Below are 14019 nucleotides of genomic sequence, written 5' to 3' on the forward strand. Positions count from 1 at the left end.
CTTTGAGTGAGTTATGCTGAGACCGTGGACATGAACCCACAAGAAATTGGTGGGTGGGGGCATTAAATAATTAAAAGTTAGGTTTGTCTTTCTCCAAAGCAATCAACTATGTGATAGAAGTCAAGCCTTTTTTTGCTTGTTTCCTCTCAAGTAGGATGTATTTGTAGACAAAAACTCTAAGGTTTCAGGAAATTGAATTACCTCTTTGAGATTTACTGGGCCCCCCTATTTAGGACAATAAGGCTGAATGACCTAATTAGTATTCAATGGGCTTAAATGAATCAGTATTTTTTGGAAGATATTTACGCACTCCCAAGAATTAACTGAATAATCAGTTTGCTGAAGTTCTGCAATTTAGACTAAATTGATACTACAGTCTTATTGTCAGGAAGGATTTTAGAAGTATTTCTCTGGAGAAATTATTCTAATTTTGATTATGTTTTCATTTTTTAAAAATGAAGAGTCAATCAATTGTTTCTGCATAATAATCTTTACTTTCGGCAGGGGAAAATCAATCATGGCAATAATTTCCCTAATTAGTTCAATCGGTTCCATAGGCGGACCAATCATTTCATGAAGGAATTGCTTATATGACTTGCTATTACAGGGGAGTACAAAAAAATCATTTTTGATTATATTTAATATGTGAAGAGTTGACTATAAAGGAGTAATGTGAATATAAATGGAAATTTTAGATTTATAACCAAAATGTACAATATTTAGTTGAAGGTGTCTAATCATTCATAATTATGATTACAAGGCAGACTGGAAATCCAAGTAAACATATCTATCAGATAAGCAGTGGGGTGTAAACAGCATGACTAATTTGGAGATGGGACATGGCATAGGCATTTTGAAAAAATGGTTGTAAGATTTTTTAAAGTTTTGAATGTCAACAAACAGTAGCATTGAAGGGATTCTGAATTTTTCACCATTTGAAAAATTACTATGTTCACTAAGTTTCTGTAAACTTTTCAGGATAAGTTATAAATTATTTCTTTATTTGCAAATCAAAGACTTATGATTGGCTTAAGTATTTTTGATAAGCCAAATAAGGTAATTTGTGATTTTCTATAATTTTTATAGCCTCATTTCTTGAATATTATTAGCACATGTAATCCAACCTAATTAAAAATGCATACATATTATAGTTCATATTCATTTTCTTCCAAGCAGAAATTATAGGGCATTTAGGTGTAATTTTTAGAATTTATCACTCTAACACTCTGCTATGCTAATGTCACTATTAAAAGTTTTCAGGGAATGAGTATTTATTTTTAAATATTTTTTGTAAGATTAACAATAATTTTACATATACTCTAGAGCTGCATCGTCCAGTATGGTAACCACTAGCTATAGTTGGCTACTGAACACTTGAAATGTGACTAGTACAACTTGAAGAAGTGAATTTTTAATTTCAATTAATTTTGAAGTTAAGAACTCACAGTTGTTTTATTTATTAGAAAACTTCTAAGTGTGTTTGGACAGCTTAGGTTAATGAACCTACTTTTTCTTCTGCAAAATTTATGAACTTGCAATAAATCAAGTATTACTGATGAACGCTCCATGTCCAAATTAAGATGAGCTGAAAATCCGAGACACACCAGATTTCCAAGACTTTGTATAAAAAAAGAATGTAAAACTCTCATTAATAATTTTTATATTAATTACTTAAGTACCTTGTACTATATTTCTCCTGGACGGCACTGATCTGGTGCTCTAAGAAAATTGCTAGTTTTTGAAAGTCATGTTTTAAATTTTTTATTTTAATGTCACTCTTTTAATCAAAACAATTTTATCATTATGAAAAAGAAATCAGAGTTAGAATTTGTCTAGTAAGAAGTGACCTAATTGCCCTCTCTACACCACCTCCCTTCTCTGCATTGCAGAGCCCTTGCTAGCACCAACAGCAGAATGCAAAAATCATAGGCAGTGAATATGCAGAAATCGTGTATGAGAGCACTGATGAGCGTGCAATCAAATCAAACTGCTCACACATTACAAATTCTGTCTTTTCTTCCCCCCCGCAATTGTTTCCAGACCTATGTGTCCCTAATTCCAAAATTAACCTTCAACTTCCTCCCAAGTTCTGCTGTGCTATGGCTTCCAGTTTAGAATAATAAGCAATGACTTTGCTGAGCAATGTGCTTGGTCATGTATTAATACTAGATTCTGTCCAGGCCCTAGAACTTTCATCCTTCAGAGTGGAGAGCTTCCTCTGGGGGAAGGGTTCAAATCCCAGAAGTTTGAACACTGCCACCCGGTACTTCTTGGACATGATGTTGTACAGGATGGGGTTGATGGCGGCGCTGAGGTAGAAGAGGACGAAGGAGACGAGGTTGCAGTATTGGCTGATCTGAGCAATCTCCAAGGAGCCAGGCTCGAAGGATTTGGAAAATAAATATCGCCCTACATGGAAGGGCAGCCAGCAGAGGATGAAAGCAAAAACCACTACAGCTGAAAGGACAATGAGAAAGAGAACGTCAAGAAATATAGCAAAGTTCAAGAAATATAGCAAATCACAATCGATTTTGAAGACATGGTTTTGTTTTGATTATGTGTGGTATGACCACTGACTTCAGGGAAATATCATTTTCTGCTCTTTCCTATATTTTAACCAAGATTGAGTCTGTCCGGATCAACAATTCAACCATTTTTACTGCTGAGCTTCCCAGTCGTTTCTAGTTAACAATTTTAGTGATTTTGTGCTTGAGTTGACATATTGACTCAAGTAACTAGACAATCTAGTCACAATAGTCCACCATTTTACATGTGTTAGATCAAACCTATATGAGACAATGTGGTTTTACTCAACCATAGTTATGTATCAGAGTTTCCTGGGGTACAGATTCGTTGGATATAATACAGACTCACTAAATTAAAATCTCTAGGAAGGAGACTAAGACACCTGTTTTCTTTTTTCTTTTTAAAGTTTTACAGAAGACTGAATATGCAGTCAGGATTGAGAATCACTGAGATGAATGAGCTTTTCCACCTAAAATAGACATAAGTAAGGTAGAAAAGGCCATAAAACCAACTAACATTAATTATCATCCATCCAGGCCTTAATTTTGCCCATGTAAGTTTGCTTTCTTCAAAACCTCTGCATTTTTAGATTAAGTTTTTAAAATTCAGAAATCAGAGGAAAAATAACAGAAAATAATAATTTAGGACTTGTACCACTTTAGTGATTCCCTTCCAACTGTCAAGGCAAAAGAGAGTCACCAGTGAGGATAATCAACAGCTTAAAAATAAAATCAGAGGAAATTATTAAACGTATTCTGAAAACTAATTTGTATAGTAGCAACTGACTGCCCCAGGAGCAAAATGAATATTAGAGTCCCCTGGGGGCACTAGCAGGTTTACAATCTATTAGTCATATTGTGAGAATCGGTGGTCTAAAAAATTTTAAAAACTTGACATTCTTTGAATAAACTCTATCACTTTAATATACAGGATTTCAAGAATTGTAAAGTTACAAATCAAAATTATCCTAGAATAACTTCTAAGAAGTACTATATATGCAAATAAGTACAAACTGTTGACTACAATGTCCAGATGATAAAATGTGCAGATTCTGGTTTTGAAAAAAGCAAGGAGAATTAATATTTTGCTTGGATGTGAACACAGTTTGTATTACTTCACTTGTACCAAACACGTATACTTAAAGAAGCTGAATTTATGCAATAACGATTCAGCATACTCCAGTGTGACACTGCACCCAGATGTTCTCTGAAGGACCATTTGAGGAGAGATAGTAAGTTCTGTCAGCTCCCACAAATTCTCCTTTTCTCAGTTTGGAAGCCTGCCTATCCTAGCTTATCTAGCCTGTCCTACTTGGAGGGAAAAGTAATCATGAAAACAGAGACCCCGGCACTGACTTGTCACTGATTTCCTTACAAAGCTGTATAAACAGCATCAGGGTAAACAGAATTGATGCAATTATCTGGGAAAAAAATGCAAGTCAGAAAGCAAATCACAATGTTGAAAGAAAAATGAATCTTCTCTGGTAGAGTTATCCACGATGATCACATCTTTGGTTACATTTACCAATGAATACTTCCTAGAATCAATGCCTGCTCTTTTTCACCCTTAACACCTGCTTTTCTTAATGCAACTTAGATATCTACAAATTGAGGCAGGAAGCTTAACATCACCTTTAACACATTTTAACACCATAATATACTCTTTAATGAAAGATCTCATTCTGAAGCAAAGTTTCTGGGCCAAAATAAAACACATTTTAAAGAAATACAAAGGTGGGACATTTTTCCATGAAAGAGAGAAAGGTGAGACCAGGAGAAAGAGACACAAAGCGATAGAAAGAGAACAAAGAGATAGTCAAGGGGTGGGAGGAGGGAGGGAGAAAGGAAGGGAGAGAGCGAAACATAGATATAGAGAGAGATAGAGCAAAAATGTAAAACCAAAAACAAACAAAAATAGAGAGAGAGAGAGACAAGACAGTGAAACTAGAGATCAAAGACAGAGCTCAAGACGGAAAAAGGAGAGAATAATTGAGAAACTTACAGGGAAACAGAGACCTAGAGAAACTGGGGAGAAAGGCAGACTCAGGAAGAAGGGGAAGGGCAAGGGAAGAGGAGGGGGCCCGGGAGAGAGAGCTCAAGGGCGCACCGAGACCCACCCAGCATCTTCACGGTTTGTTTGTGGTTCTGGTCCTTGAGTGAGGCGCCCACCGCTGCCTCGCCGCGTCTCCTCCTCCACAGCTTCCTGCCGATGAGGCTGTAGAGCACAGTGAGGCAGAAAACAGGGAGGAAGAAGAAGACGCTGGACACCCACACCATGACGGTGAGCAGTCCCGAGCGCACCGCGAACTCCGTGGCGCGGCACTCGTTGGTGTCCCGAGGGTCGGTGCCGTTCTCATGCTCCACCCCGACCAGCACGAAGATGGGCCCGGCGCTGCAGAAGGCCACGGCCCAGATGACCAGGATGACCAGCTTCACCCGGCCCTTGGTGACCACCACCTTGGCCCGCAGCGGGAAGCAGATGGCGAAGTAGCGTTCGACGCTCAGTGCGGTGATGGTGAGCACAGTAGCGTAGGTGCAGCTCTCGCTGACGAACTGGAAGAGTTTGCAGAGCAGGTCACCCAAGTTCCAGGGCCGGTAATGCCAGAGGCGGACGAGGTCGAGGGGCATGCAGAGGAAGATGAGTAGGTCGGAGAAGGCCATGCTGGACAGGTAGAGGTTGGTGGTGGTACGCAGCTCGCGGAAGCGCGACACCACCAGCATGGTGAGCAGGTTGCCCGCGATGCCCACCACGAAGAGCGCCACGCAGGTGGCTGTGACGCCCGCCAGCAGCGGCGCGGGGAAGAGCGGCAGCAGCTCGTCGACCAGCGAGTAGTTGTCAGGCGCAGCGTCCCAGCCCAGGTCCGGCAGCGTGAGGTTGGGCCCCGGCTCCTCGCTCGGCGTCGCGTTCCACATGCTGCCGGCCCTGCTTAAACTGGCTTTGGGATGCGGCTGCACTGAGAGGCTGGATCGGGCGCTGGTCCCGGAAAAGGTCTCCTTAGGCGCAAGAGAGTGCGAGGGAGGAACAGGCGCAAGAGAGTGCGAGGGAGGAACGGGCGCAGGCTCTCAGGGAGGATGCTTGGAGAGGAAAGAGAGGGGAGAGGCAGCAGCCGAGGGAAAAGGTGAGACTGAGAGCCTGGGGCGGGGAGGAGGGGAAGAGAGGGAGGCGGGAAGACACACACACACACACACACACACACGCACACACACGCACACACACACTGGTGGAGAGATGGACCGAGTGACCCACCGCTCTTTCTGGCACCTCCCCTTTTCCCCGTCCTCTCCCCCAAAGTCCTTCTCTCCCAACCCAGCCTTTGGCCGGCCTCCACACAAGTACCTGTCACCGAGGAAGCCCCGCCAGCCCTGCCTCGCCTTTGCGTTCCGTCTCCAGATGCATCTCGCACTTCCCAAAGCGTCCCGGCACTGCGAAGCTGGAGCTCGAGAGGACTCTCCCTAGCCTTGGGTGCTGTCTGGCTAGGGTGGCCCAGAAGGGCAGATCACACCCGGGGTTGGGGCCGGGCACGGTGGGGAGTACACCTTCAGTTCCCGGGACCTGAGTTCTTCCTCAACAAGGGATAGAGTTGGCTACGGACCTGGTGGGGAGAAGTAAGCATGCACAACCGGGCTTGGAAAAGGGAGGTAGGGAGTGTTCCGACCTGAAAGGAGACCAGTGCGCACCTGGGAAGAGCCTCACGCAGTCCTAGAACCTATCGCCGTGTTAGCAAGGAGAAGCAGGTTCAGAGAGGTGTGGCCACTTGTCCAAGGTCACACAGCGAGTTGGGGGCTCAAGAGCTAGACTTGGCTATCCCACCCGGTGGACTACTGAGAGCGAAGGGGCAAGATGTGTAAATAAATTGTGTTTGGATTTCCTGCCCTTTGCACAGTTCCCCAACTCGGCGGTGGTAGGGGATATGCTGTGTAGGAGATTACTTTTGCCTGCTGCAAACCTCGGGGAAAGAGGAAGGGCTAAGGGGCGTGTTAGCGTGGCAGGGCGTGGGGGGTAGCTGTCAAAGCGGGAGCAGCAGAGGCTGTAAGGCTGGCACGTCGAGGACGCACAGTAAACATTTTCTGAGGCATGGACGAGAGATCAGCCTTTGGGTAGCTGTGTTCACTTGGGCAAGGCATCAACCTTTTTGTTTTAAATTTCGAGGATGTTGTGATGACCACTGGGAATGGATGCCAAATGCTGGGGACAGAGTTGGAGCTCCAGAAATAAATACAGGCGGCGTTGCTGTTATCGGGGTTGCTATTGAGGAATGGGTCAGAGGCTGCCCCTACACTCGCGAGGTGACTCTCCTGGACACGGCCTCTGCGTCCCCTGCCCGGAGCTAGGAATCGACAACCGAAGGCGCGAGACTGGCGGTTACCCGCTAACTCACCAACACGCCGGGCCTCTTCCCGCGGGCCACCCTGGGGGCAGCCCGGGAGCGTGTTCAGCACCGCGGCCAGCGACCGGCCCTTTCTACCTCGCCCCACAGCTCTCCCTAGCTGAGGCTGCCCGCCCTCACCTTTTTCAGTTCTTGCCTCAGCACCACAGTCCTGCTCCACGAGGGAGCCGGGGAGATTCCTCCCAAACACAGACCCGTATTAAGCGGCTGCGTTGGCCGCACCTATTCACGCTCACTTACCTGTGGCCTAAGTTCACTGTGTATGAGACAGGGCTTTCCTGAAGTATTTTAGTGGGTTTGCACAGGCCTTTGCCAGACGGTTTGTGTCAACCCTGCCAACTAAACTGTTAATGCTTAGAAGTCCACAAAAACCTAAGGATGAATATATGCACACGTGCATGAAAGATTCCACACATAGTGGGAGACTGAATGAGGAAGTTTAATACAGGCAACTTACTGGAAAACACGCTACATAGGTTACCAGGGCTGTGTGACAGAAAGTGTACCAAAAATCTGTTTCAACTACTTAAAAAAAAAAAAAGATTACAACTAAGTCAAGTCACCAGTCACTAACAAGTTTTTTTTCCATCAATTATTTGACTTTAACACTTCCCACCCTACATTATCAATAGATTTATGTGTGCAGACAAGTCTCTAGGGGGAGAAAACAGACTGGGATAAATAAAAATACCATAGGAAGCTATTGTTTAAGAATAAGAATCAGGAAAATATTATGGGACATATTTCTAGTCTACTGAGTGCTAAAGCAATAAATAAGATTTAGCAACAAGCTAAAGCTGATACGTGGGGAAAATCTTCTAAAAAATCTATCATGATACAAATTTGGCATGTTAGCTAAAATAGCCAGATATTTAACTGCATTCAATTATTTTCCAAAATAAAGACAAATCTGTATTGTGTCATGAAGAAAAAACAGGGGATAGTATTGAAATTGATTCATTCATTTACAACCCATAATATAAAAATATATAAAACTGTCTATTAGTATGTGTTAGGCACTGGGAATAACAAAATAAATAAAAGTCAGAAAGGTTCTGTATTGCAATTCCAGTACTTTTTTTTTTTTTTTTTTTTTTTTGGGGGTCTCTATCAACCACTGCGTCACCAGGGAAGCCCTCCATTACATTTTGATATGTGCATTTAAAGAGGCGTGTACAATGAGCTCTGTTGAAATATGGAGAAACAATGAATTGCATAGAGGTTCTGCCACCTGAGCTGGATCTTCAAAGTTGAGTTCCAAAAGGTGAAGCAGAACATACTAAACTGTTTAGATGGGCACATAACCACATTGGAGGGCTTCCCTGGTGGCGCAGTGGTTGAGAGTCCGCCTGCCGATGCAGGGGACATGGGGTCGTGCCCCGGTCCAGGAAGATCCCACGTGCCGCGGAGCAGCTGGGCCTGTGAGCCATGGCCGCTGACCCTGCGCGTCCGGAGCCTGTGCTCCGCAACGGGAGAGGCCACAGCAGTGAGAGGGCCGTGTAACGCAAAAAACAAACAAAAAAACCCAACACATTGGAGCCTAAAAGCCCAGCATGCCTTGTCCTATGAATGGTATGAGGAGTGTTATTATGGATTCATGGATTTTTATATATTCAATGAGTACCAACCAAAATTATGGTTATTTTTTCTTTTTGATGCTTAAATTATCCTAGCTTTGTCCAATGAGATCCCCTCCAAGCTGGCTCCAGAGTCTTTTGACATGACTTACTTAGATTTTTTTATTTTTATTTTTTGGTTGTGCCGGGTCTTAGTTGCAGCACATGGGCTCCTTAGTTGCAGCAGGAGCGCTTCTTTGTTGTGGCTTGCCGGCTCTTTAGTTGTGGCATGTGAACTCTTAGTTGCAGCATGTATGTGGGATCCAGTTACCTGGCCAGGGATCAAACCCAGGCCCCCTGCACTGGGAGCATGGAGTCTTAACCACTGCACCACCAGGGAAGACCCAGACTTGCTTAGATTTTGAGAACTTCCTTGCCAGAATTTGTGGCAATGTAAGATACCCCTTGCTCACCTTGGAAGTTCCCTACTCTATACCTGGGAGCAGCCATTTCTCCAATAATCCCTGGTACCTTATAGTGGGGAATGGCATTTAGAAACGTAAATTTGGGAAGTAGGGGTGTTTATTGCCCCTGTAGTATTATGGACTAGACCCTGTCAGTGGACAGAGCTAGGGTATATGATTTTTGAAAAAATCATGAGATGATGATACAGTAGATAAATCAGACACACCCTTAGCAAATGATCAAAATTAACATCACCAGTGTGATACTCTGGGAAGGACACAAAGTCACTTACATGGTATTCCAGCTAGGAATGCACAACCTCAATCTAATTGCAGCAAACATCAGACAGACTCAAAAGGAAGAATATTCTATTTTTAAAATTCTTCCCCCAAATGTCGATGTTATACAAGACAAAAACTGGGGAAAAGTTCCAGACTAAAGGAAACCAAAGAGATGTAACAGCTAACTGTAACTCCTAATCCTAGACTGGATCCTAAACTGGAGGAAAAAGACTTCTATAAAGGACAATATTGGGTTAAGTGACCAACTTAGAATATGGATGGTAGATTAGATAGAAGTATTGAATCAATGTTAAGTTTACTGCAGTTGATAACTGTGTGAAAGAAAATATTATTATTCTTAAAAATACACACTTAACCATGATTTATGCATCTGTTTCAGAAATATAATTATGTGTGTGTAGATAAACAGAGCCAATGACAAAGCAAATGAGGCAAAATATTAATAATAAATGAATCTAGGAAAGAGGTAGAACGATTTCCTTTGTACTATTCTTGCAACTTTTCTTTGTTTGAAATTATTCCCATACAAAAAATTAGAAGTCATAAGTTTATAGAGGTATTTCAATTCAACTTCCAATTATATACTAGTGTACTTGATTTATTATTTTTTTCTTTTATAAAGTTTTTTTAGAAATTTATTTTATTTATTTATTTATGGTTGCATTGGGTCTTCATTGCTTTGCCCGGGCTTTCTCCAGTTGCAGCGAGCAGGGGCTACTCTTCATTGTAGTGCATGGGTTCTCACCGCGGCGACTTCTCTTGTTGCGGAGCACAGGCTCTACGCACGTGGGTTTCAGTAGTTGTGGCACATGGGCTCAGTAGTTGTGGCTTGTGAGCTCTAGAGCGCAGGCTCAGTAGTTGTGGTGCACGGGCTTAGTTGCTCCATGGCATGTGGGATATTCCCGAACCAGGGCTCAACCCCGTGTCCCCTGCATTGAGGTGGATTTTTAAACACTGTGCCACCAGGGAAGTCCCTGTACTTGATTTTACATTCCTACTGAACATCCTGGCTTCTAACAACATAAAGATAATTATTTATGTTGTAAAATGCATTAAGTAATTTCAAACTAATAATGGCATTACCATTAATAGTAAACCTGACAAATAAAGCTTGAGATTTTCTTGCCATTCTCTTTGTCCTTAAAATATACCCCACTGTGTACAACTACGTGTTCTAAAATTAATTGAAATAATGCTTTTTTATGTGCGGTTATGTTATTAATTTGATATATGGTTAGATTTGTTTCAGTTACCTTAAATTTTAAGAATTGTTTTAAAATTTAAATTTATTTTTCAATATATAAATCATTCATGTGATTTGACAGTTAAAACTTTAAAATAAAGTACAGTCCTAAAGTTTTTTGTTTTTTTTTTTTTGCGGTACGCAGGACTCTCACTGCCGTGGCCTCTCCCGCTGCGGAGCACAGGCTCTGGATGCACAGGCCCAGCAGCCATGGCTCACGGGCCCAGCCGCTCTGTGGCATGTGGGATCCCCCCGGACCGGAGCACGAACCCGCGTCCCCTGCCTTGGCAGGCGGAGTCCTAAATTTAAAATGAGAAACCAAAGAATATTCAGGAAAATCTTACACCTTTTTTATACTCCTCAAATGACATTATTAAAAAAAAATTTAGCCTCTGGTTTCCCTATCCTGTGTGTGTTTCTGTAAATACGTGTGTGTGTGTGTGTGTGTGTGTGTGTGTGTGTGTGTAGCCTACATAAAGGGTAATATACTATATACACTGTTCACTATCTTGATTTTTTAATGTAACACTGTATCCTGGAATTCTCTTATATCAATATCCTTTTCTTAAATGTTTCTGTAGTACTCCATCTTGAGAAAGTTACATACTTTTGGAGATGTAACTTAGTTTTATTCAACCAATGTTTTACTGTTTTTATTTGTTTGTATGTTTTAATAACCTTTTACTGTTATAAATAATGCTGCATTTTATATGCCTACAGGTATATTACAGATTAACATAAAAATAAAATTACAGTTTAATAAAAGAAGAATGTCCTCTTCCCAGCCCTGGCAACCACCATCTACTTTCTGTCTCTATGAATTTGACTACTGTAGGTACCCCATGTCAGTATTTGTTCTTTTATGACTGGTTTATTTCACTTAGCATAATGTCCTCAAGGTTCATCTATGTTGTAGCCTGTGCCAGAAGTTCCTTCCTTTTTAAGGCTGAGTAATATTTCATTGTATGTATATAGACCACACCTTGCTTATCTGTTCATCCGTCAATAGACACTTCAGTTACTTCCACCTTTTGGCTATTGTGAATAATGCTGCTATGAACATTGGTATACAAACGTCTGTTTGTGTCCCTGCTTTCAATTCTTTTATGTATATACCCAGAAATGGAATTGCTGGGTCATATGGTAATTCTATATTTAATTTTTTGAGGAACTGCCATATGGTTTTCCACAGCAGCTTCACCATTTACATTCCCACCAGCAGTGCACAGGGTTCCAATTTCTTTACATCCCTGCCAACACCTATCCTCTGTTTTTTCTCCTGTTGTTTGTTCTTCTGTTTTATAATAGTCATCGTAATGGGTGTGAAGTGGTATATCATTGTGGTTTTGATTTGCATGTCCCTAATGATTAGTGACGCTGGGTACCTTTTCACATAGTTATTGGCCATTTGTATATATTCTTTGGAGAAATGTCTATTCAAGTCCTTTGCCCATTTAAAAATCAGTTTTGAGGGGGTTTTTTTGCTGTTGAGTTGACCTTTTGACTCTTGAGATTGTTTGTTTTCTTGTCAATTCATCTTCTAATGATTCTGAAAGCATTGGAAAATAAATAGGAAGAAGACAAGTTAGTAAAAAGTAGTATTCCATTTTAATGGATATGATTGTAACATCCAAGGCAGTTTCAAAGCTTCGACAGATGGTGCACAGCAATTGTGCTTTACTGATAAAGTTACAACGAATTCTATTAAATTAAAAATCCCACTTAGCAGATGCCTTCAACAGTTGTTGTCTGCTCTGAAGCTAATCTCTGAAGCAAAGACATTTTTTTGTTGTTGTTTGTTATTTGTAGTGTGTTTGGACCTTTGAAATTCTAAATTTTCTAAAAAATACTCTATTGGTATTTAGGTGGTAGTTTACATTAGGAGTGTTGAGGGGTAGGAGGATGGAGGGATAAAGAAGACTTTAATCTCTGACGAAATGTGGGTTATTAATAAACTAGAGAAGATTTGTAAATGAGACATGAGTATATGAGTTTCTTTATAAAGTATATCCTGAACCTGTTTTGCTATAGATTGCAGTGTATATTAATTTTAATGGAGGGACTTCCCTGGTGGCACAGTTCTTAAGAATCCACCTGCCAATGCAGGGGACATGGGTTTGAGACCTGGTCCAGGAAGATTCCACATGCCGTGGAGCAAAGAAGCCCGTGAGCCACAACTACTGAACCCATGTGCCACAACTACTGAAGCCCGCATGCCTAGAGCCCGAGCTCTGCAACAAGAGAAGCCACTGCAAGGAGAAGCCTGCATACCACAACGGAGACCCAATGCAGCCAAAAATAAATAAATAAATATTTTAAAAAATTTAATGGAAGTTAAACACTGTAAATTATCTCACGAAGCTCACTAAAATAGGAGACTACCTCTGGTTCTAATTTCCTAAAAATCCATAATTACTTATTAAAACTGGTAAAGAATACAGAAAAATCTATGACCGGGCTTCCCTGGTGGCGCAGTGGTTGAGAGTCTGCTTGCTGATGCAGGGGACACGGGTTTGTGCCCTGGTCCGGGAAGATCCCACATGCCGTGGAGCGGCGGGGCCTGTGAGCCATGGCCGCTGAGCCTGCGCGTCCGGAGCCTGTGCTCCGCAACGGGAGAGGCCACAACAGTGAGAGGCCCGCATACCGCAAAACAAACAAACAATCTATGACCGTCTGGGCAATTCAATTTTGTTATGGCAAGATATTATTTAATATGCAATTAAGATAATGTATAAAAATATTTCATTTTGTAAAGTCTTGCCAAGTGCTTTAGAAAGGAGAACTTTTCCTTTGTACAAATCATGGAACATTCCTTTTGAGAACGCTAATGTGGAAAGACAAGCTGGGATTGTAAGCAGTGCAGAAGAATGCAAATAAAACCACCCAGTCTGTATTGCCTACTGGACATTTATTACTGGAGAGCTCATCACCATTTCAAGCTCATTTTATGTCTAAAGCAAATTCATCATCTCCTATCCAGTGAATGTTCCTAATATCTGTCCCTCATCTCCATTCTTTAGTTTTTAATTTTAATGCAATTTTTAAAGGTTACTTTCCCTTTACAGTTATTACAAAATATTGGCTATATTCCCCAGTGTGGTACAATACATCCTTGAGCCTTTTTTACACCCAATAGTTTGAACCTCCCACTCCCCCACCCCTATACTGCCCTCCCACCCCACTGGTGACCACTAGTTTGTTCTCTGTATCTGTGAGTTTGCTTCTTTTTTCTTATATTCATTAGTTTGCTGTATTTTTTAGATTCTACAAATAAGTGATATCATACAGTATTTATCTTTCTCTGATTTATTTCACTTAGCATAATGCTATTTCTTCCATATCTTGGCAGTTGTAAGTAATGCTGCTATAAACGTTGGGATGCCTGTATCTTTTTGAGTTAGTATTTTTGTTTTATTTCAGTTAGATACCTAAGAGTGGAATTGCTGAGTCATATGATAGTTCTATTTTTAGTTTTTTGGGAAACTTCCATACTGTTTTCCACAGTGGCGGCACCAATTTATATTCCCACCAACAGTGCAA

At 41.5% G+C, this 14019-nt stretch overlaps 1 protein-coding gene across 1 annotated transcript; it reads right to left on the reverse strand.

Moving 5' to 3' along the window:
- Positions 1 to 1516: 1516 nt before the first annotated feature.
- On the reverse strand, positions 1517 to 5556 carry GHSR (growth hormone secretagogue receptor). The gene is made up of 2 exons (XM_024740859.1): positions 4643 to 5556; positions 1517 to 2457 (listed from the first exon to the last, which is right to left on the reverse strand). Exons 1-2 carry the CDS (start codon positions 5436 to 5438, stop codon positions 2153 to 2155), a joined length of 1101 nt encoding a protein of 366 aa, XP_024596627.1. The 5' UTR covers positions 5439 to 5556; the 3' UTR covers positions 1517 to 2152.
- Positions 5557 to 14019: the final 8463 nt, after the last annotated feature.

The sequence above is a fragment of the Neophocaena asiaeorientalis genome, unplaced genomic scaffold, assembly GCF_003031525.2.
Source record: "Neophocaena asiaeorientalis asiaeorientalis breed wild unplaced genomic scaffold, Neophocaena_asiaeorientalis_V1.1 scaffold365, whole genome shotgun sequence".
Taxonomy (NCBI): domain Eukaryota; kingdom Metazoa; phylum Chordata; class Mammalia; order Artiodactyla; family Phocoenidae; genus Neophocaena; species Neophocaena asiaeorientalis.

Coding starts and splice junctions, on each gene's coding strand:
- GHSR (XM_024740859.1), bottom strand. CDS start 5,438: ATGTGGAACGCGACGCCGAGCGAGGAGCCGGGGCCCAACCTCACGCTG. Junction 2,458..4,642: donor ACAAACCGTGAAGATGCTGG/GTGGGTCTCGGT, acceptor TTGTCCTTTCAG/CTGTAGTGGTTTTTGCTTTC.